The sequence below is a fragment of the Oncorhynchus clarkii genome, chromosome 31 (genome assembly GCF_045791955.1).
Source record: "Oncorhynchus clarkii lewisi isolate Uvic-CL-2024 chromosome 31, UVic_Ocla_1.0, whole genome shotgun sequence".
Lineage (NCBI taxonomy): Eukaryota > Metazoa > Chordata > Actinopteri > Salmoniformes > Salmonidae > Oncorhynchus > Oncorhynchus clarkii.
The window spans coordinates 5304546-5325203 of record NC_092177.1 but is presented as its reverse complement, the minus strand read 5'-3'; the positions used below and the strand labels follow the sequence as shown (position 1 = coordinate 5325203).

Sequence of the window (20658 nt, the reverse complement as noted above, 5' to 3'; positions counted from 1 at the left end):
ACTTTGTAACTTCCTCATAGAGCAGAACATTTATCAGTAAATGTCTTTCCACCCAAAACTGAATGTTTCCAAGTGGTTTGAGAGCTTTAGGGAGAAGTTGTTGTTTTTACTTTAAATGTGCGTGCGCTTTATTTTTCCAGATTTGTGTGGTGAACTGCTGTTTTAGTGGACTTTTCCATATTGTAATTTATGCTCTAAAAAATGCACATCGGTTAAACGTCTCAGTTTAATTCATGTATGATGAATGTTCCACCATGTGATGCGTAAATTAATGTACTGAAAAGTGAATCCACGGTATTTCATGGCCATATGGCATCTGCGTTTTCTGTCTGAAGTGTAGTCTACAGTCTCTTATGACGGTTTATAATTTGGCAGAAACGGTTGGAAAAATGGTTGTCAGTCATCATAGTTCTGCTTTGGAGACGTTTTGCGGTAATAACGTAGCCTAGGTCATTAAATTCCTAATCCTGACCCTTTACGGAATGGTAATGCACACACATAACTCAGTGTACTACCATTCCATAAAATACCTGTCAGGAGATGATCTTCCAAGGTCACTATTTTGGTCGTCAATATTTCGTTGTCATATCAGAATGCTCATGATTGGTTGTTTGCAAATGGCACCTTGTTCCCTACATAGTGCACTACTGTCTGTCTCCCTCATGCACCCTCTCTCAATTTCAATTCAATTCAAGGACATTCTTGGCATGGGAAACATATGTTTACATTGCCAAAGCAAGTGAAGTAGATAATAGACAAAAGTTAAATAAACAATAAAAATAAAATAAAAACACTAAACATTAAGCTCACAGAAGTTCAGAAAGAATAATGACATTTCAAATGTCATTATGTAGTGTTGTAACAATGTGCAAATAGTTAAAGTAAAAAAGGGAAAATAAATAAACATAAATATGGGTTGTTTGTTCTTCACTGGTTGCCCTTTTCTTCTCTCTGTCTCCATCACGCCCTCTCTCCTCCTCTCTCTCTCTCTCTCTCTCTCTCTCTCTCTCCATCACGCCCCCTCTCCTCCTCTCTCTCTCTCTCGCTCTCTCTGTCTCCATCACGCCCCCTCTCCTCCTCTCTCTCTCTCTCTCTCTCTCTCTGTCTCCATCACGCCCCCTCTCCTCCTCTCTCTCTCTCTCTCTCTGTCTCCATCACGCCCCCTCTCCTCCTCTCTCTCTGTCTCTCTGTCTCTCTCTCTCCCCCATTGTGGGTTAATTTAATTAAGGTCCAGATTCAGTCTGTAAAATCTTAAACACAGATGCAGATGATTCCTGGTCTGGTCGGCTGGCTGTAAACTGTATTTGGAGGGATCGCCATTCTATTTAATGTAAGACCCACTCAGAGCCAGGAAGAAAATCTGCCTTTAATATGAACACCCTGGGAAAGATAGGCGCCCCAAATAGTGCCCTATTCCCTACATAGTGCACTACTTTTCCACAGGGCTTTGGTCAAAAGCAGTGCACTATAGGTAGGGGATAGGGTGTCATTTGGGAAGTGCGCCGGGTTTGGAGCCAGCTGGTTGGCTGCTTTAGGGGATATTGTGATTGGCTTGTACACTGTGGTTCCCATCAGTTGATGTACAGTACCTGTCTTGATGGTCATGGTGTGAAGAGAGGCTGTAGGTTGGCCTGTCTTGATGGTCATGGTGTCGAGAGGTTGAAGATTGGCCTGTCTGGATGGTCCTGGTGTCAAGAGAGGTTGAAGGTTTGCCTGGCTTGATGGTCATGGTGTGAAGAGAGGTTAAAGGTTTGCCTGTCTTGATGGTCATGTGTGGAGACAGGTTGAAGGTTTGCCTGTCTGGATGGTCGTGGTGTGGAGACAGGTTGAAGGTTTGCCTGTCTTGATGGTCATGGTGTGGAGACAGGTTGAAGGTTGGCCTGTCTTGATGGTCATGGTGTGAAGAGAGGTTAAATGTTTGCCTGTCTTGATGGTCATGTGTGGAGACAGGTTGAAGGTTTGCCTGTCTGGATGGTCGTGGTGTGGAGAGAGGTTGAAGGTTTGCCTGTCTGGATGGTCGTGGTGTGGAGAGAGGTTGAAGGTTTGCTGCGGTGCCAGCTGTGTCAGGGGTGTTGTTTTAATAGTGGAGCACAGTCAGTATTAGTGTCTGGACAGAAGCAGAGTTGGATCTGTATTCCAGTGAATCACAGTCAGAGGCACAGTTAGAGATCTGCACCTACTAAAACCAGGATCTCAGGATGGAAGACAGAATAGTCATGGTATGGGTATGCATCACCGGAAGTTACGTGGTTAACAATTACAATAGTCACTGAGGATTGTTTGTGATTGGCTATCCAGCAATTTATCACACACACACACACACACACACACACACACACACACACACACACACACACACACACACACACACACACACACACACACACACACACACACACACACACAGTAGCAATTTCCTCACATGTCATTCAGTGAATGCATAACATATTTTTAGAGAAGTATTCAACCCTCAGTGCAAAGGGATTTCCAACTTCCCACCAGGATACTGGTGAAGGAGAGGAACATAGAGCTGTGGCTGAAATGGAGAGGAACATAGAGCTGTGGCTGAAATGGAGAGGAACATAGAGCTGTGGCTGAAATGGAGAGGATCATAGAGCTGTGGCTGAAATGGAGAGGAACATAGAGCTGTGGCTGAAATGGAGAGGAACATAGAGCTGTGGCTGAAATGGAGAGGATCATAGAGCTGTGGCTGAAATGGTTCTGTACATAGAGCTGTGGCTGAAATGGAGAGGAACATAGAGCTGTGGCTGAAATGGAGAGAAACACAGAGCTGTGGCTGAAATGGAGAGGAACATAGAGCTGTGGCTGAAATGGAGAGGAACATAGAGCTGTGGCTGAAATGGAGAGGAACATAGAGCTGTGGCTGAAATGGTTCTGTACATAGAGCTGTGGCTGAAATGGAGAGGAACATAGAGCTGTGGATGAAATGGAGAGGATCATAGAGCTGTGGCTGAAATGGAGAGGATCATAGAGCTGTGGCTGAAATGGTTCTGTACATAGAGCTGTGGCTGAAATGGAGAGGAACATAGAGCTGTGGCTGAAATGGAGAGAAACATAGAGCTGTGGCTGAAATGGAGAGGAACATAGAGCTGTGGCTGAAATGGAGAGGAACATAGAGCTGTGGCTGAAATGGAGAGGAACATAGAGCTGTGGCTGAAATGGTTCTGTACATAGAGCTGTGGCTGAAATGGAGAGGAAATTAGAGCTGTGGCTGCAATGGAGAGGAACATAGAGCTGTGGCTGAAATGGAGAGGAACATAGAGCTGTGGCTGAAATGGTTCTGTACATAGAGCTGTGGCTGAAATGGAGAGGATATTAGAGCTGTGGCTGAAATGGAGAGGAACATAGAGCTGTGGCTGAAATGGAGAGGAACATAGAGCTGTGGCTGAAATGGAGAGGAACATAGAGCTGTGGCTGAAATGGAGAGGAACATAGAGCTGTGGCTGAAATGGAGAGGAACATAGAGCTGTGGCTGAAATGGTTCTGTACATAGAGCTGTGGCTGAAATGGAGAGGAACATAGAGCTGTGGCTGAAATGGAGAGGAACATAGAGCTGTGGCTGAAATGGAGAGGAACATAGAGCTGCTGCTGAAATGGAGAGGAACATAGAGCTGTGGCTGAAATGGAGAGGAACATAGAGCTGTGGCTGAAATGGTTCTGTACATAGAGCTGTGGCTGAAATGGAGAGGAACATAGAGCTGTGGCTGAAATGGAGAGAAACATAGAGCTGTGGCTGAAATTGAGAGGAACATAGAGCTGTGGCTGAAATGGTTCTGTACATAGAGCTGTGGCTGAAATGGAGAGGAACATAGAGCTGTGGCTGAAATGGTTCTGTACATAGAGCTGTGGCTGAAATGGAGAGGAACATAGAGCTGTGGCTGAAATGAAGAGGAACATAGAGCTGTGGCTGAAATGGAGAGAAACATAGAGCTGTGGCTGAAATGGAGAGAAACATAGAGCTGTGGCTGAAATGGAGAGGAACATAGAGCTGTGGCTGAAATGGAGAGGAACATAGAGCTGTGGCTGAAATGGAAAGGAACATAGAGCTGTGGCTGAAATGGTTTGGTACATAGAGCTGTGGCTGAAATGGTTCGGAACATTGAGCTGTGGCTGAAATGGTTCTGTACATAGAGCTGTGGCTGAAATGGAGAGGAACATAGAGCTGTGGCTGAAATGGAGCAGTACATAGACCTGTGGCTGAAATGGAGCAGTACATAGACCTATGGCTGAAATGGAGCAGTACATAGAGCTGTGGCTGAAATGGAGAGGAACATAGAGCTGTGGATGAAATGGAGCAGTACATAGAGCTGTGGCTGAAATGGAGAGGAACATAGAGCTGTGGCTGAAATGGAGAGGAACATAGAGCTGTGGCTGAAATGGAGAGGAATATAGAGCTGTGGCTGAAATGGAGAGGAACATAGAGCTGAGGCTGAAATGGAAAGGAACATAGAGCTGTCGCTGAAATGGAGCAGTACATAGAGCTGTGGCTGAAATGGAGAGGAACATAGAGCTGTGGCTGAAATGGAGCAGTACATAGAGCTGTGGCTGAAATGGAGCAGTACATAGACCTATGGCTGAAATGGAGCAGTACATAGACCTGTGGCTGAAATTATTTATGATTAATAAAGGGTTGATCTACAGCCTTGAAGACATTATAAACTGACTGAGGAAGGCAATTAGTCCCAAATAGAATCCTATTCCCTATCCCATTCCTTGAGACAGTGCAACATAGGACTCTCGTCAAAAGTAGTGCACTATGTAGGGAATAGGGAATCTGGGTTGCTGACAGGGAATGTTCTGGGCTGTTGAGGAATGCTTGGTGAGGGACCAGATGGAAGAGAATAAATTCTTTCTCTTGCTCTGAACGGAGCTCTTAAACTCAGACAATAAACCAAAGCCTCCATTTTCAACAGAAACACTGTAGTTTTTTAAAAATCACATTGTCTAAAGAATTGAGCCACAGTGCCAAGTCGTCGTAGTCAATCTATTTTATTACTGAACAAATAGCTGATGTGTCTGAAATGCCTACCTCATTGCTAAACATGAACCTTTTAAGGATCTTACCCTTTTTCCCCCCATTTTCACCTAAAATTACATACAGTACTCAAATCAAACTACCTGTAGCTCAGGACCTGAAGCAAGGATATGCATATTCTTGATACCATTTGAAAGGAAACACTTTGAGGTTTTTGGAAATGTGAAATAAATGTAGGAGAATATAACACATTAGATCTGGTTAAAGACAATACTAACCAAAAAACACGCATTTCATTATTTTTTTCCCATCATCTTTGAAATGCAAGAGAAAGGCCATACTTACAGATAGGAGTCTAGGTGTAATTTAGATTTTGGCCACCAGATGGAAGCAGTGTGTGTGCAAAGTTTCAGACGGATCCAGTGAAGAATTATATTACTGCATAATAATTTGTACCGAATTGATACATTTTGTTTATACATTTAAAAAAATCATTTTTTACCCCTTTTTCTCCCCAGTTTCATGGGATCCAGTTGGAAGTTACAGTCTAGTGGTATCAATTGGTAGCTACAGTCTAGTGGTATCGAATTGGTAGTTACAGTCTAGTGGTATCCAATTGGTAGTTACAGTCTAGTGGTATCCAATTGGTAGTTACAGTCTAGTGGTATCCAATTGGTAGTTACAGTCTAGTGGTATCCAATTGGTAGTTACAGTCTAGTGGTATCCAATTGGTAGTTACAGTCTAGTGGTATCCAATTGGTAGTTACAGTCTAGTGGTATCCAATTGGTAGTTACAGTCTAGTGGTATCCAATTGGTAGTTACAGTCTAGTGGTATCCAATTGGTAGTTACAGTCTAGTGGTATCCAATTGGTAGTTACAGTCTAGTGGTATCCAATTGGTAGTTACAGTCTAGTGGTATCCAATTGGTAGCTACAGTCTAGTGGTATCAATTGGTAGCTACAGTCTAGTGGTATCCAATTGGTAGTTACAGTCTAGTGGTATCCAATTGGTAGTTACAGTCTAGTGGTATCCAATTGGTAGTTACAGTCTAGTGGTATCCAATTGGTAGTTACAGTCTAGTGGTATCCAATTGGTAGTTACAGTCTAGTGGTATCCAATTGGTAGTTACAGTCTAGTGGTATCTAATTGGTAGCTACAGTCTAGTGGTATCCAATTGGTAGCTACAGTCTAGTGGTATCCAATTGGTAGCTACAGTCTAGTGGTATCCAATTAGTTAGTAGTTACAGTCTTGTTTTCTCGCTGAAACTCCCGTGCGGACTCGGGAGAGGCGAAGGTCAAGAGCCGTTCGTCCCCCGAAAAAAAACAACCCAACCAAGCTGTACTGCTTCTTGACACAATGCCCACCTAACCCGGAAGCCAGTGTGTCAGAGGAAACACCTGGCGACCGTGTCAGCATGCACTGCAACCAGCCCGCCACAGGAGTCGCTAGTGCACGATGGGACAAGGACATCCCTGCCGGCCAAACCCTCCCTTAACCCGGACAATGCTGGGCCAATTGTGTGCCACCTCATGGGTCTCCCGGCAGAGCCTGGACTCAAACCCAGAATCTCTATTGGCCACAGCTGGCACTGTGATGCAGTGCCTTAGACCACTGCGCCACTCGGGAGGCCAATTGATACATTTTCAAGTACATAACTGTAGAGAACATATGGTAATAAATGGTAATAAAAAAATGAAAGTTTACATACTCCCAGGAATGTACATGATGGATCATTAGCTTAAACACTAACTTTCACACATCTAGATGGCCAGGTGGGGTGGGTGTGTAGCCAGAGATAGTAGTGGGGTCAAACTGTAGACCCCAGTTCCTACATTTGAACATAAAAATAGATTTTATCAAACAAAACTATGCTACATTTTATCTCTGGGACCTTCAGGATGACAAATCAGAGCAAGATCACTGAATCTAGGTACATTATTTACCTTCAGAGGTGAATGTATCAAACCAGTTGCCATGATAAAAGTGTTTTGTTGTTGTCCACTCTCCTCAAACAATAGCATGGTATTTTTTCACTGTAATAGCTACTGTTAATTGGGCACTGCAGTTAGATTAACAAGAATTTAAGCTTTCTGCCCATATGAGACATGTCTATGTCCCGGAAATTTGGCTGTTGTATACAAAGTCATTCCAGTCACATTAGCGCACGTTAGCAACAACCGTCCCAGTTTAGGGACATCCATCCTATAGAGGTCAAAGGTCCAATCCAGCCAATTTCATCTCCATATTTAAAAAAATGTGGATACAAATGAAGTACCTTACTGTAATTGTTTTCAATGGAATTGTAAAAAAAAGAAGCAAAAAATAGCTTCTTAGCAAAGAGCAATTTCTCAGGCAATAAGTTGGCTAGGACTGTCTGGAAATGGTCTGAGGGGGGAGGGTACATTTTTAAACTAGCTTGTTAATTGGCAGAGGTTTGGAACTCTTTCTTATTGTTCTATAAACTAAGCATGGTGATGTCACCATGGAAAGGCCAAAGCTCCAGCCAACCAAAACGGGCAGAAATTTTAGCCAGTCTTTTCAAACAGTTCTTACACTTAAAGGGCATTATCATAATTGATGTGTGGAAATATATATAAAACACAGGAAAATCACATTTTTTTATTGCACTTTTTTATTGCACTTTTATTAGCCCTTTCCTGAAGTCAAATGACCTAGTGGCCTCATGGATGGAATGTTATATTTTTCATAATTTCATAATTAATAAACTTTTTTTTTCTTCAGAAAAATCTGGAATTCCTGTGTTTCTATGTCAAACAGTTTTGTTATATTTTCAGTCTTCTGTGATGTACAGTACCAGTCAAAGGTTTGGACACACCTACTCACTCAAGGGTTTTTCTGCATTTTGACTATTTTCTACATTGTAGAGCAATAGTGAATACATCAAACTATGAAATAACACATATGGAATCGTGTAGTAACCAAAAAAGTGTTAAATGTTACCTTGATGACAGCTTTGCACACTCTTGGCATTCTCTCAACCAGCTTCACCTGGAATCCTTTTCCAACAGTTTTAAGGAGTTACCACATATGCTTGTTGGCTGCTTTTCCTTCACTTTGCAGTCCAACTCATCCCAAACCATCTCAATTGGGTAGGGCTTGGCAGGATTATGTTTAGGAGGACGCATGGCTTTTGAACTTCACCTCTCCCGAATCCGTAAGGGAGTTGTAGCAATGGGACAAGACTGCAACTACCAATTGGGGAGAAAAAGGAGTAAAAAGTACCACAAAAAAAGTAGCATGGACTCACTTAGTTTAATGTTGAACATGATTTTAGAATGACTAAGTTATCTATTTACCCCACACATACAATTATCTATAAGGTCCCCCAGTCAAGCAGTGAATTTCAACCATAAAGACCAGAGAGGTTTTTCCAATGTCTCGCAAAGAAGGGCACCTCTTGGTAGATGGGTAAAAAAAAACACACATTGAATATCTCTTTGAGCATGATGAAGTTATTAATTACACTGAAGTATCACTCTTCATATTTTTTCAAGCATGGGGGTGGCTGCATCATGTTATGGGTATGCCTGTCATTGACAAGTACTAGGGAGTTTTTTTAGGATAGAAAAAGCTAAGCACAGGCAACATTTTTGAGTAAAACCTGGTTCAGTCTGCTTCCATCAAACACTGGTTAAATTCACCTTTTAGCAGGACAATAACCTATAGTACAAGGCAAAATATACAATGGAGTTGCTTACCAAGATGACATTAAAGGTTCCTGAGTGACCTAGTTACAGTTTTAACTGAAATCAGCTTGAAACTCTATGGCAAGATTAGAAAATGGCTGTCTAGCAATGATCAGCAAACCAACTTGACAGAGCTTGAAGAATTTTGAAAAGCATAATGTGCAGATATTGTACAATCCAGGTATGCAAAGCACTTAGAGAATTACCCAGAAAGACTTACAGCTGTAATCGCTGCCTTAGGTGATTCTAACATGTATTGACTCAGGGTTGTGAATACTTGTGTAAATGAAATATTTCTGTATTTAATTTTTCGATAAATGTTTTAAATGTGGTATTGTGTGTAGATGGGTGATTAAAATGTAATATTTAATTCATCATTAACACAACTAAATGTGGAATAAGTCAAGGGGTATGAATACTTTGTTATGCCATTGTGTATATACCTCCTCAAACTTGTTAAGACCTTGTTGTCGATGGTTCACATTAGTTTGGATATTTACAAGCTCCTATTTTAATTACATTTAACCTTTATTTAACTGGGCAAGTCAGTTAAGAACAAATTCTTATTTACAATGACGACCTACCACCGGCCAAACCCGGACGACACTGGGCCAATTGTGCACCACCCCATGGGACTCTCAATCACAGCCGGTTGTGATACAGCCGGTTGTGATACAGCCTGGAATCAAACCATGGTGTCTGTAGTGACACCTCTAGCACTGAGATGCAGTGCCTTAGACAGCTGCGCCACTCAGGAGCCATGTCAGAACCAGTCCAGAACCACTCTTAACATCTAAGATTGACTTACCCTTTTTTAACAGAGGTGTTTCCTATAATAGGTGTTAGTTAGCTACCCTCTAATACAGAAAACTAACACATGGCTATTCTGGGGTTATGAGTTTAATTAATGTGTCCAAGCTTGTGTTGCTATCATCAAATAACCATCTTGATTTCTCTCTCCCCCCTCCTCTATCGCTCTATTACTCTTTCTCTCTCCCTCTCTCTCTTCCTGCATCCCCCCCCCCCACCCCAGACCTGACGCGTAGTGCCAGCCTATCAGAGAAGGAGTTGAAGGAGGCGAGGGTGAGGTCACAGATCATCGCGGCCCAGCTGACCGTCCCGTCTGGCTGCTCCAACTCCCGCGGAGTCCAGCTCTTTAACCGCCGCAAGCAGAGGGTCGACGCCTTCACGCTAGAGAGCTGCGGGGAAAGAACGAGAGGAGTGGAGAGAGACGGAGACAACAGGAACAACAACCTGACATGGGAAGGTGAGAGGGAGGGTCCTAGTGGAGGGACAGAGACAGACAGACAACTGAACTGGAAGAAGGGCAGCGGGACAAAACCACCACTCTGGTCGCCACCTTTTGGAAGTGAGGTCACAGGAAGTGACATCATGGAGGACCCAGGTGACGAGCACATCTACGAGGAAGTGGACGTGATACAAGAGAGACACTTCCAGCCAGTGAACGAGAGAGAAGAGGAGGAGGAAGAGAGGAGTGGAGAGAGAGAAAGAGAGGAGATATACGAGGATATTGAGGGTGAAGTGAAGGATGAGATTATATCAGTAAATGACAACAACACTGGTCCAGTCAGAGAGGAAGTGGGGATGAATAGGGGGTCATACACATACCCCACAGCTCCCCCTGAGAGCCGGCGTAATGGCTTCCACAGCACCCATGACTCTGCTGGAGAGATCCAAAATGGCGGGCGAGTTTCTATGTCCCTGTCCAGGCAGACCCCCACCATCGTCAACCGGACAGCCAGACCCTTCTTCTCCCCACCCACCATACAGCTTAAGTCCCCAGAGGCCAGGAGTCCTGTCATGGATAACAACATACCTCCAGCTCCCTCCTATCCTACCTCCACTCCTCCCTCAGCCCCCTCCTACTCCACTCCCCCTCTCCCTGCTTTCACTGCCACTCGCCCTGTCGCCTTCTCCCCTCCGTCTTGCCCTGTCGCCTTCTCCCCTCCGTCTTGCCCTGTCACCTTCTCCCCTCCTCCCCCTCTTTCCTCATGCCCCATGTCTCCTCTCCCAGCCTTCCCCATCCATCCTCCTCCTCCCTCCCAGTCTCTCTCCAGTCCTCCTCCCAAGTCTACCGTCATGTTCCCTAGGTCTACACCCGTCCCCCAGTACAACCCTGCTCCTACAGCTGCCCCAGTGTCCCAGTATCTACCCCCCAACCCTCTTGTCACCCAATACATCCCTCCTCCAACCTCCCCCAGACCCAACACCTTTGTCCCCTTCACCCCTCAGCCTATTGGTCAACAGAACCAGCAGCAGCCAATCAAAACGGGCATTCTGGAGAAAGGGGCGGCGGCCATCAGACGATCGTCAACAGCCAGGAAGTCCATGTTCACCTTTAAGGAGAAGCCTGTCATGGCACCCAACCCTGAACTCCTCTCTCTGGTCCAGGGGAACGATGATAGGAAGAAGCACGGCCTCCGCTCCGTTCCCGACTCAGCCCCAGAGGAGGAGCTGCTGGCTCTGGGGGCCGAGGCCTCTAACTTCTTAGCCAAGGAGGAGGTGAAGGCGGAGGCTGCCAACGTGCCGGAGTGGTCCTCCTGTCTCAAGAGCTCCAGAACCAGGGAACCCAGGGAGCAGCACCAGCCAGAGCAGACCCTGACCAATGCATCAGGGAAGGGGGCCGAGCTGTTCGCTAAGCGCCAGTCCAGGATGGAGAAGTACGTAGTGGAGAAACATAATGTGTCCGGTGGTGGAGGTGGCCAGATGAGGTCTCCATCTCCCACCGCATCTCTGCCGCCGTCTTGGATCTATCCATCTAATATGCCTGGTCGGGTCAAAGCTATTGCTAACAACACTGACCTCAGCGCCAGGCTGACACGGACCCTCCAGACCCCTCAGCCTGGGAACAGGAGGCCCAGCCAGCAGGCTTCAACCCCAGCCCCGGTCCTTGCAGAACCAACCCTGGAGTACGGCTGCACCAAGATAGAGATGGACCTCTCCAGGCACCAGCCCTACCAGCTCAACTCCTCCCTGTTCATCTTCAACCCAGTCCAGGACTCTGCCAGCACCGTGCTGAGCGCTCTGCCCCGAGTGGCCCCTCCACCACCCAAACCCCTGATCTCATCTGAGGCCTACTCCAGGCAGGCCTCCCTGCCCTCCTCCAACCCTCAGTCACACAAGTACAACAGCCTACCCCGCTTCAGGCCTACCATGTCCCCGTCACTTCAGCCCCCATCAGGAGGAATTAGAGGTCGAGATAATTATCCTCCACAACACGGGGGGACTCCACAGCTGAGGGACCCCAGGATCACCTCTCCTGTCTCTGCCTTCTCTCCGGAGAGAGTGGCCTCTCCTCGGTCGAGCGTCCAGGCACCCAGACCCACCTTCTCTGCCAAGAGGGCAGGGATCGAACCCCAGGTGTGGAGGCCTTCTTTCTTCTTCTACTGATATATTTACTCTGCTTCTACTCTGTTTCTACTCTGCTTCTACTCTGCTTCTACTCTGCTTCTACTCTGTTTCTACTCTGTTTCTACTCTGCTTCTACTCTGTTTCTACTCTGCTTCTACTCTGCTTCTACTCTGCTTCTACTCTGTTTCTACTCTGTTTCTACTCTGCTTCTACTCTGCTTCTACTCTGTTTCTACTCTGCCTCTACTCTGCTTCTACTCTGCTTCTACTCTGCCTCTACTCTGTTTCTACTCTGCCTCTACTCTGTTTCTACTCTGTTTCTACTCTGTTTCTACTCTGCTTCTACTCTGTTTCTACTCTGCTTCTACTCTGTTTCTACTCTGCTTCTACTCTGCTTCTACTCTGTTTCTACTCTGAACTGTGTTAACACGACCAAAGTACAACAGCTAGACAGACAGGAGAACCTTATTTTACTATATTGCACACGACAGATAGTGGATACACACACGCTAGATTTTTTTGGATACCTAGATACTACAGGATTGGACGTCACTGTTGATGTTATTTCACAGTACAAAGCTCAACATAGATTAGTTCCTTGTGGAATCTTGATTTCATGGTTTGGATTTTTGCTGCTTCATTAGTGATTAAACAAAACAAGTCTGCTATGCAACTGACAAACACCCTCTGTATGCTATAGATCCAGAGATCAACAAACACTATGCTATAGATCAACAAACACTATGCTATAGATCAACAAACACTATGCTATAGATCAACAAACACTATGCTATAGATCAACAAACACTATGCTATAGATCAACAAACACTATGCTATAGATCCAGAGATCAACAAGCACTATGCTATAGATCAACAAAAACTATGCTATAGATCCAGAGATCAACAAGCACTATGCTATAGATCAACAAACACTATGCTATAGATCCAGAGATCAACTAACACTATGCTATAGATCAACAAACACTATGCTATAGATCCAGAGATCAACAAGCACTAAAAAACTATTTGCGAGCCAAAACTATTTGCCAAATAGTACCAAATATAAAAACCACTAAGTGCACTTGAGCTCTGGAAAAGCCCAATTTTCTGTCAGCTCCTAAATAACTTTGGGATGAGAAATCGGTTCACACTTCTTCTTCTTCTTTAGTTTTACATTGTTTTTCCCATCTCCAGAAAGACTTGAGACAGAGAGATACAAAGCCCTTTAACAGATGCGCTGGCGTCTATTTTATGATCTATGATTTTGTAATTTAATACAAGCTTACAGACATGAAAGTATCAGGCAGGGAACTCCCTTTTACTGTCTCTGTTTCTAATATAGACTGACTGCTGTTTGAAATTCCACCCCATTCCCTTTATAGTACGCTACTTTTGACCAGGGCCCATAGGGGGCGCAGTTTCTCTGCGCTTTAGTTCGAGAACTACCAAATGATATACTACTACTACAACCGTCCTGTGAGCCCTGGCTCTGACACCATCGATGTCAGTCATGTACACACTGCACCTCTGCATGCAATTTGACGTAATGTTAACTTCCACGGTTTTACGACTCGACTGATTTATACCTAGAACAACATAGAATGAAAATATAACTCAAGAGTGTTTTTAGATTCACCGTGTTGATCACTAAACCAGCTAGCTAGCTGACAACAACGACTATGGTTTCTCTGTTTCTCTTTTCTTTGGTGGACTGATTTCTGTTTTCCTATTAAGTTTCTGCATCTATAAACCCCTCTTTTCTGTTGGACTGTTTCTGCATCTATAAACTTTCTGTTTCTCTCCTGTTTTTAAAGCCTTCTGCTTTCTGTTTCTCTCCTGGTTTATAGCCTTCTGCTTTCTGTTTCTCTCCTGGTTTAAAGCCTTCTGCCTTCTGTTTCTCTCCTGGTTTAAAGCCTTCTGCTTTCTCTTTCTCTCCTAGTTTAAAGCTTTATGCTTTCTGTTTCTCCTGGTTTAAAGCCTTTTGCTTTCTGTTTCTGCATCTATAAACGTTATGTTTCTCTCCTGGTTTAAAGCCTTCTGCTTTCTGTTTCTCTCCTGATTAAAGCCTTCTGCTTTCTGTTTCTCTCCTGGTTTAAAGCCTTCTGCTTTCTGTTTCTCTCCTGGTTTAAAGCCTTCTGCTTTCTGTTTCTCTCCTGGTTTAAAGCCTTCTGCTTTCTGTTTCTCTCCTGATTAAAGCCTTCTGCTTTCTGTTTCTCTCCTGGTTTAAAGCCTTCTGCTTTCTGTTTCTCTCCTGGTTACAGCCTTCTGCTTTCTGTTTCTCTCCTGGTTTAAAGCCTTCTGCTTTCTGTTTCCCTCCTGGTTTAAAGCCTTCTGCCTTCTGTTTCTCCTGGTTTAAAGCCTTCTGCTTTCTGTTTCTCTCCTGGTTTAAAGCCTTCTGCTTTCTGTTTCTCTCCTGGTTTAAAGCCTTCTGCTTTCTGTTTCTCTCCTGGTTTAAAGCTTTGTCCTTTCTGTTTCTCTCCTGGTTTAAAGCCTTCTGCGTTCTGTTTCTCTCCTGGTTTAAAGCTTTGTCCTTTCTGTTTCTCTCCTGGTTTAAAGCCTTCTGCTTTCTCTTTCTCTCCTGGTTTAAAGCCTTCTGCGTTCTGTTTCTCTCCTGGTTTAAAGCTTTGTCCTTTCTGTTTCTCTCCTGATTAAAGCCTTCTGCTTTCTCTTTCTCTCCTGGTTTAAAGCCTTCTGCGTTCTGTTTCTCTCCTGGTTTAAAGCTTTGTCCTTTCTGTTTCTCTCCTGGTTTAAAGCCTTCTGCTTTCTGTTTCTCTCCTGATTAAAGCCTTCTGATTTCTCTTTCTCTCCTGGTTTAAAGCCTTCTGCTTTCTGTTTCTCTCCTGGTTTAAAGCATTCTGCTTTCTGTTTCTCTCCTAGTTTAAAGCCTTCTGCTTTCTGTTTCTCTCCTGATTAAAGCCTTCTGCCTTCTGTTTCTCCTGGTTTAAAGCCTTCTGCTTTCTGTTTCTCTCCTGGTTTAAAGCCTTCTGCTTTCTGTTTCTCTCCTGGTTTAAAGCCTTCTGCTTTCTGTTTCTCTCCTGGTTTAAAGCATTCTGCTTTCTGTTTCTCTCCTAGTTTAAAGCTTTATGCTTTCTGTTTCTCCTGGTTTAAAGCCTTCTGCTTTCTCTTTCTCTCCTGGTTTAAAGTCTTCTGCTTTCTGTTTCTCTCCTGGTTTAAAGCATTCTGCTTTCTGTTTCTCTCCTAGTTTAAAGCCTTCTGCTTTCTGTTTCTCTCCTGGTTAAAGCCTTCTGCTTTCTGTTTCTCTCCTGGTTTAAAGCCTTCTGCTTTCTGTTTCTCTCCTGGTTTAAAGCATTCTGCTTTCTGTTTCTCTCCTGGTTTAAAGCCTTCTGCTTTCTGTTTCTCTCCTGGTTTAAAGCCTTCTGCTTTCTGTTTCTCTCCTGATTAAAGCCTTCTGCGTTCTGTTTCTCTCCTGGTTTAAAGCCTTCTGCTTTCTGTTTCTCTCCTGGTTTAAAGCCTTCTGCTTTCTGTTTCTCTCCTGATTAAAGCCTTCTGCTTTCTGTTTCTCTCCTGGTTTAAAGCCTTCTGCTTTCTGTTTCTCCTGGTTTAAAGCCTTTTGCTTTCTGTTTCTGCATCTATAAACGTTATGTTTCTCTCCTGGTTTAAAGCCTTCTGCTTTCTGTTTCTCTCCTGATTAAAGCCTTCTGCTTTCTGTTTCTCTCCTGGTTTAAAGCCTTCTGCTTTCTGTTTCTCTCCTGGTTTAAAGCCTTCTGCTTTCTGTTTCTCTCCTGGTTTAAAGCCTTCTGCTTTCTGTTTCTCTCCTGATTAAAGCCTTCTGCTTTCTGTTTCTCTCCTGGTTTAAAGCCTTCTGCTTTCTGTTTCTCTCCTGGTTACAGCCTTCTGCTTTCTGTTTCTCTCCTGGTTTAAAGCCTTCTGCTTTCTGTTTCCCTCCTGGTTTAAAGCCTTCTGCCTTCTGTTTCTCCTGGTTTAAAGCCTTCTGCTTTCTGTTTCTCTCCTGGTTTAAAGCCTTCTGCTTTCTGTTTCTCTCCTGGTTTAAAGCCTTCTGCTTTCTGTTTCTCTCCTGGTTTAAAGCTTTGTCCTTTCTGTTTCTCTCCTGGTTTAAAGCCTTCTGCGTTCTGTTTCTCTCCTGGTTTAAAGCTTTGTCCTTTCTGTTTCTCTCCTGGTTTAAAGCCTTCTGCTTTCTCTTTCTCTCCTGGTTTAAAGCCTTCTGCGTTCTGTTTCTCTCCTGGTTTAAAGCTTTGTCCTTTCTGTTTCTCTCCTGATTAAAGCCTTCTGCTTTCTCTTTCTCTCCTGGTTTAAAGCCTTCTGCGTTCTGTTTCTCTCCTGGTTTAAAGCTTTGTCCTTTCTGTTTCTCTCCTGGTTTAAAGCCTTCTGCTTTCTGTTTCTCTCCTGATTAAAGCCTTCTGATTTCTCTTTCTCTCCTGGTTTAAAGCCTTCTGCTTTCTGTTTCTCTCCTGGTTTAAAGCATTCTGCTTTCTGTTTCTCTCCTAGTTTAAAGCCTTCTGCTTTCTGTTTCTCTCCTGATTAAAGCCTTCTGCCTTCTGTTTCTCCTGGTTTAAAGCCTTCTGCTTTCTGTTTCTCTCCTGGTTTAAAGCCTTCTGCTTTCTGTTTCTCTCCTGGTTTAAAGCCTTCTGCTTTCTGTTTCTCTCCTGGTTTAAAGCATTCTGCTTTCTGTTTCTCTCCTGGTTTAAAGCCTTCTGCTTTCTGTTTCTCTCCTGATTAAAGCCTTCTGATTTCTCTTTCTCTCCTGGTTTAAAGCCTTCTGCTTTCTGTTTCTCTCCTGGTTTAAAGCATTCTGCTTTCTGTTTCTCTCCTAGTTTAAAGCCTTCTGCTTTCTGTTTCTCTCCTGATTAAAGCCTTCTGCCTTCTGTTTCTCCTGGTTTAAAGCCTTCTGCTTTCTGTTTCTCTCCTGGTTTAAAGCCTTCTGCTTTCTGTTTCTCTCCTGGTTTAAAGCCTTCTGCTTTCTGTTTCTCTCCTGGTTTAAAGCATTCTGCTTTCTGTTTCTCTCCTAGTTTAAAGCTTTATGCTTTCTGTTTCTCCTGGTTAAAAGCCTTCTGCTTTCTCTTTCTCTCCTGGTTTAAAGTCTTCTGCTTTCTGTTTCTCTCCTGGTTTAAAGCATTCTGCTTTCTGTTTCTCTCCTAGTTTAAAGCCTTCTGCTTTCTGTTTCTCTCCTGGTTAAAGCCTTCTGCTTTCTGTTTCTCTCCTGGTTTAAAGCCTTCTGCTTTCTGTTTCTCTCCTGGTTTAAAGCATTCTGCTTTCTGTTTTTCTCCTGGTTTAAAGCCTTCTGCTTTCTGTTTCTCTCCTGGTTTAAAGCCTTCTGCTTTCTGTTTCTCTCCTGATTAAAGCCTTCTGCGTTCTGTTTCTCTCCTGGTTTAAAGCCTTCTGCTTTCTGTTTCTCTCCTGGTTTAAAGCCTTCTGCTTTCTGTTTCTCTCCTGATTAAAGCCTTCTGCTTTCTGTTTCTCTCCTGGTTTAAAGCCTTCTGCTTTCTGTTTCTCCTGGTTTAAAGCCTTTTGCTTTCTGTTTCTGCATCTATAAACGTTATGTTTCTCTCCTGGTTTAAAGCCTTCTGCTTTCTGTTTCTCTCCTGATTAAAGCCTTCTGCTTTCTGTTTCTCTCCTGGTTTAAAGCCTTCTGCTTTCTGTTTCTCTCCTGGTTTAAAGCCTTCTGCTTTCTGTTTCTCTCCTGGTTTAAAGCCTTCTGCTTTCTGTTTCTCTCCTGATTAAAGCCTTCTGCTTTCTGTTTCTCTCCTGGTTTAAAGCCTTCTGCTTTCTGTTTCTCTCCTGGTTACAGCCTTCTGCTTTCTGTTTCTCTCCTGGTTTAAAGCCTTCTGCTTTCTGTTTCCCTCCTGGTTTAAAGCCTTCTGCCTTCTGTTTCTCCTGGTTTAAAGCCTTCTGCTTTCTGTTTCTCTCCTGGTTTAAAGCCTTCTGCTTTCTGTTTCTCTCCTGGTTTAAAGCCTTCTGCTTTCTGTTTCTCTCCTGGTTTAAAGCTTTGTCCTTTCTGTTTCTCTCCTGGTTTAAAGCCTTCTGCGTTCTGTTTCTCTCCTGGTTTAAAGCTTTGTCCTTTCTGTTTCTCTCCTGGTTTAAAGCCTTCTGCTTTCTCTTTCTCTCCTGGTTTAAAGCCTTCTGCGTTCTGTTTCTCTCCTGGTTTAAAGCTTTGTCCTTTCTGTTTCTCTCCTGATTAAAGCCTTCTGCTTTCTCTTTCTCTCCTGGTTTAAAGCCTTCTGCGTTCTGTTTCTCTCCTGGTTTAAAGCTTTGTCCTTTCTGTTTCTCTCCTGGTTTAAAGCCTTCTGCTTTCTGTTTCTCTCCTGATTAAAGCCTTCTGATTTCTCTTTCTCTCCTGGTTTAAAGCCTTCTGCTTTCTGTTTCTCTCCTGGTTTAAAGCATTCTGCTTTCTGTTTCTCTCCTAGTTTAAAGCCTTCTGCTTTCTGTTTCTCTCCTGATTAAAGCCTTCTGCCTTCTGTTTCTCCTGGTTTAAAGCCTTCTGCTTTCTGTTTCTCTCCTGGTTTAAAGCCTTCTGCTTTCTGTTTCTCTCCTGGTTTAAAGCCTTCTGCTTTCTGTTTCTCTCCTGGTTTAAAGCATTCTGCTTTCTGTTTCTCTCCTAGTTTAAAGCTTTATGCTTTCTGTTTCTCCTGGTTTAAAGCCTTCTGCTTTCTCTTTCTCTCCTGGTTTAAAGTCTTCTGCTTTCTGTTTCTCTCCTGGTTTAAAGCATTCTGCTTTCTGTTTCTCTCCTAGTTTAAAGCCTTCTGCTTTCTGTTTCTCTCCTGGTTAAAGCCTTCTGCTTTCTGTTTCTCTCCTGGTTTAAAGCCTTCTGCTTTCTGTTTCTCTCCTGGTTTAAAGCATTCTGCTTTCTGTTTCTCTCCTGGTTTAAAGCCTTCTGCTTTCTGTTTCTCTCCTGGTTTAAAGCCTTCTGCTTTCTGTTTCTCTCCTGATTAAAGCCTTCTGCGTTCTGTTTCTCTCCTGGTTTAAAGCCTTCTGCTTTCTGTTTCTCTCCTGGTTTAAAGCCTTCTGCTTTCTGTTTCTCTCCTGATTAAAGCCTTCTGCTTTCTGTTTCTCTCCTGGTTTAAAGCCTTCTGCTTTCTGTTTCTCTCCTAGTTTAAAGCCTTCTGCTTTCTGTTTCTCTCCTGGTTTAAAGCCTTCTGCTTTCTGTTTCTCTCCCTGTTTAAAGCCTTCTGCTTTCTGTTTCTGCATCTATAAACTTTATGTTTCTCTCCTGGTTTAAAGCCTTCTGCTTTCTGTTTCTCTCCTGATTAAAGCCTTCTGCTTTCTGTTTCTCTCCTGATTAAAGCATTCTGCTTTCTGTTTCTCTCCTGGTTTAAAGCCTTCTGCTTTCTGTTTCTCTCCTGATTAAAGCCTTCTGCCTTCTGTTTCTCCTGGTTTAAAGCCTTCTGCTTTCTGTTTCTCTCCTGGTTAAAGCCTTCTGCTTTCTCTTTCTCTCCTGGTTAAAGCCTTCTGCTTTCTGTTTCTCTCCTGGTTTAAAGCCTTCTGCTTTCTGTTTCTCTCCTGGTTTAAAGCATTCTGCTTTCTGTTTCTCTCCTGGTTTAAAGCCTTCTGCTTTCTGTTTCTCTCCTGGTTTAAAGCCTTCTGCTTTCTGTTTCTCTCCTGATTAAAGCCTTCTGCGTTCTGTTTCTCTCCTGGTTTAAAGCCTTCTGCTTTCTGTTTCTCTCCTGGTTTAAAGCCTTCTGCTTTCTGTTTCTCTCCTGATTAAAGCCTTCTGCTTTCTGTTTCTCTCCTGGTTTAAAGCCTTCTGCTTTCTGTTTCTCTCCTAGTTTAAAGCCTTCTGCTTTCTGTTTCTCTTCTGGTTTAAAGCCTTCTGCTTTCTGTTTCTCTCCCTGTTTAAAGCCTTCTGCTTTCTGTTTCTGCATCTATAAACTTGATGTTTCTCTCCTGGTTTAAAGCTTTCTGCTTTCTGTTTCTCTCCTGATTAAAGCCTTCTGCTTTCTGTTTCTCTCCTGATTAAAGCATTCTGCTTTCTGTTTCTCTCCTGGTTTAAAGCCTTCTGCTTTCTGTTTCTCTCCTGATTAAAGCCTTCTGCCTTCTGTTTCTCCTGGTTTAAAGCCTTCTGCTTTCTGTTTCTCTCCTGGTTAAAGCCTTCTGCTTTCTCTTTCTCTCCTGATTAAAGCCTTCTGCTTTCTGTTTCTCTCCTGGTTAAAGCCTTCTGCTTTCTCTTTCTCTCCTGGTTAAAGCCTTCTGCTTTCTCTTTCTGCATCTATAAACTTTATGTTTCTCTCCTGGTTTAAAGCCTTCTGCTTTCTGTTTCTCTCCTGATTAAAGCCTTCTGCTTTCTGTTTCTCTCCTGGTTTAAAGCATTCTGCTTTCTGTTTCTCTCCTGGTTTAAAGCCTTCTGCTTTCTGTTTCTCTCCTGATTAAAGCCTTCTGCTTTCTGTTTCTCTCCTGATTAAAGCCTTCTGCCTTCTGTTTCTCCTGGTTTAAAGCCTTCTGCTTTCTGTTTCTCTCCTGGTTAAAGCCTTCTGCTTTCTTTTTCTCTCCTGGTTAAAGCCTTCTGCCTTCTGTTTCTCCTGGTTTAAAGCCTTCTGCTTTCTGTTTCTCTCCTGGTTTAAAGCCTTCTGCTTTCTGTTTCTCTCCTGATTAAAGCCTTCTGCCTTCT

The 20658-nt window shown here is 43.6% G+C and overlaps 1 protein-coding gene across 2 annotated transcripts in view; it reads left to right on the top strand.

Moving 5' to 3' along the window:
* Positions 1-20658, top strand: part of LOC139390618 (synaptopodin) — an 81712-nt gene that overhangs the window by 46797 nt on the left and 14257 nt on the right. For both annotated transcript variants that reach the window (XM_071137864.1, XM_071137865.1), the window contains one exon: positions 9739-12086. In XM_071137864.1, coding sequence (XP_070993965.1) covers positions 9739-12086 — 2348 coding nt within the window. The remainder of the gene's footprint in view (positions 1-9738; positions 12087-20658) is intronic.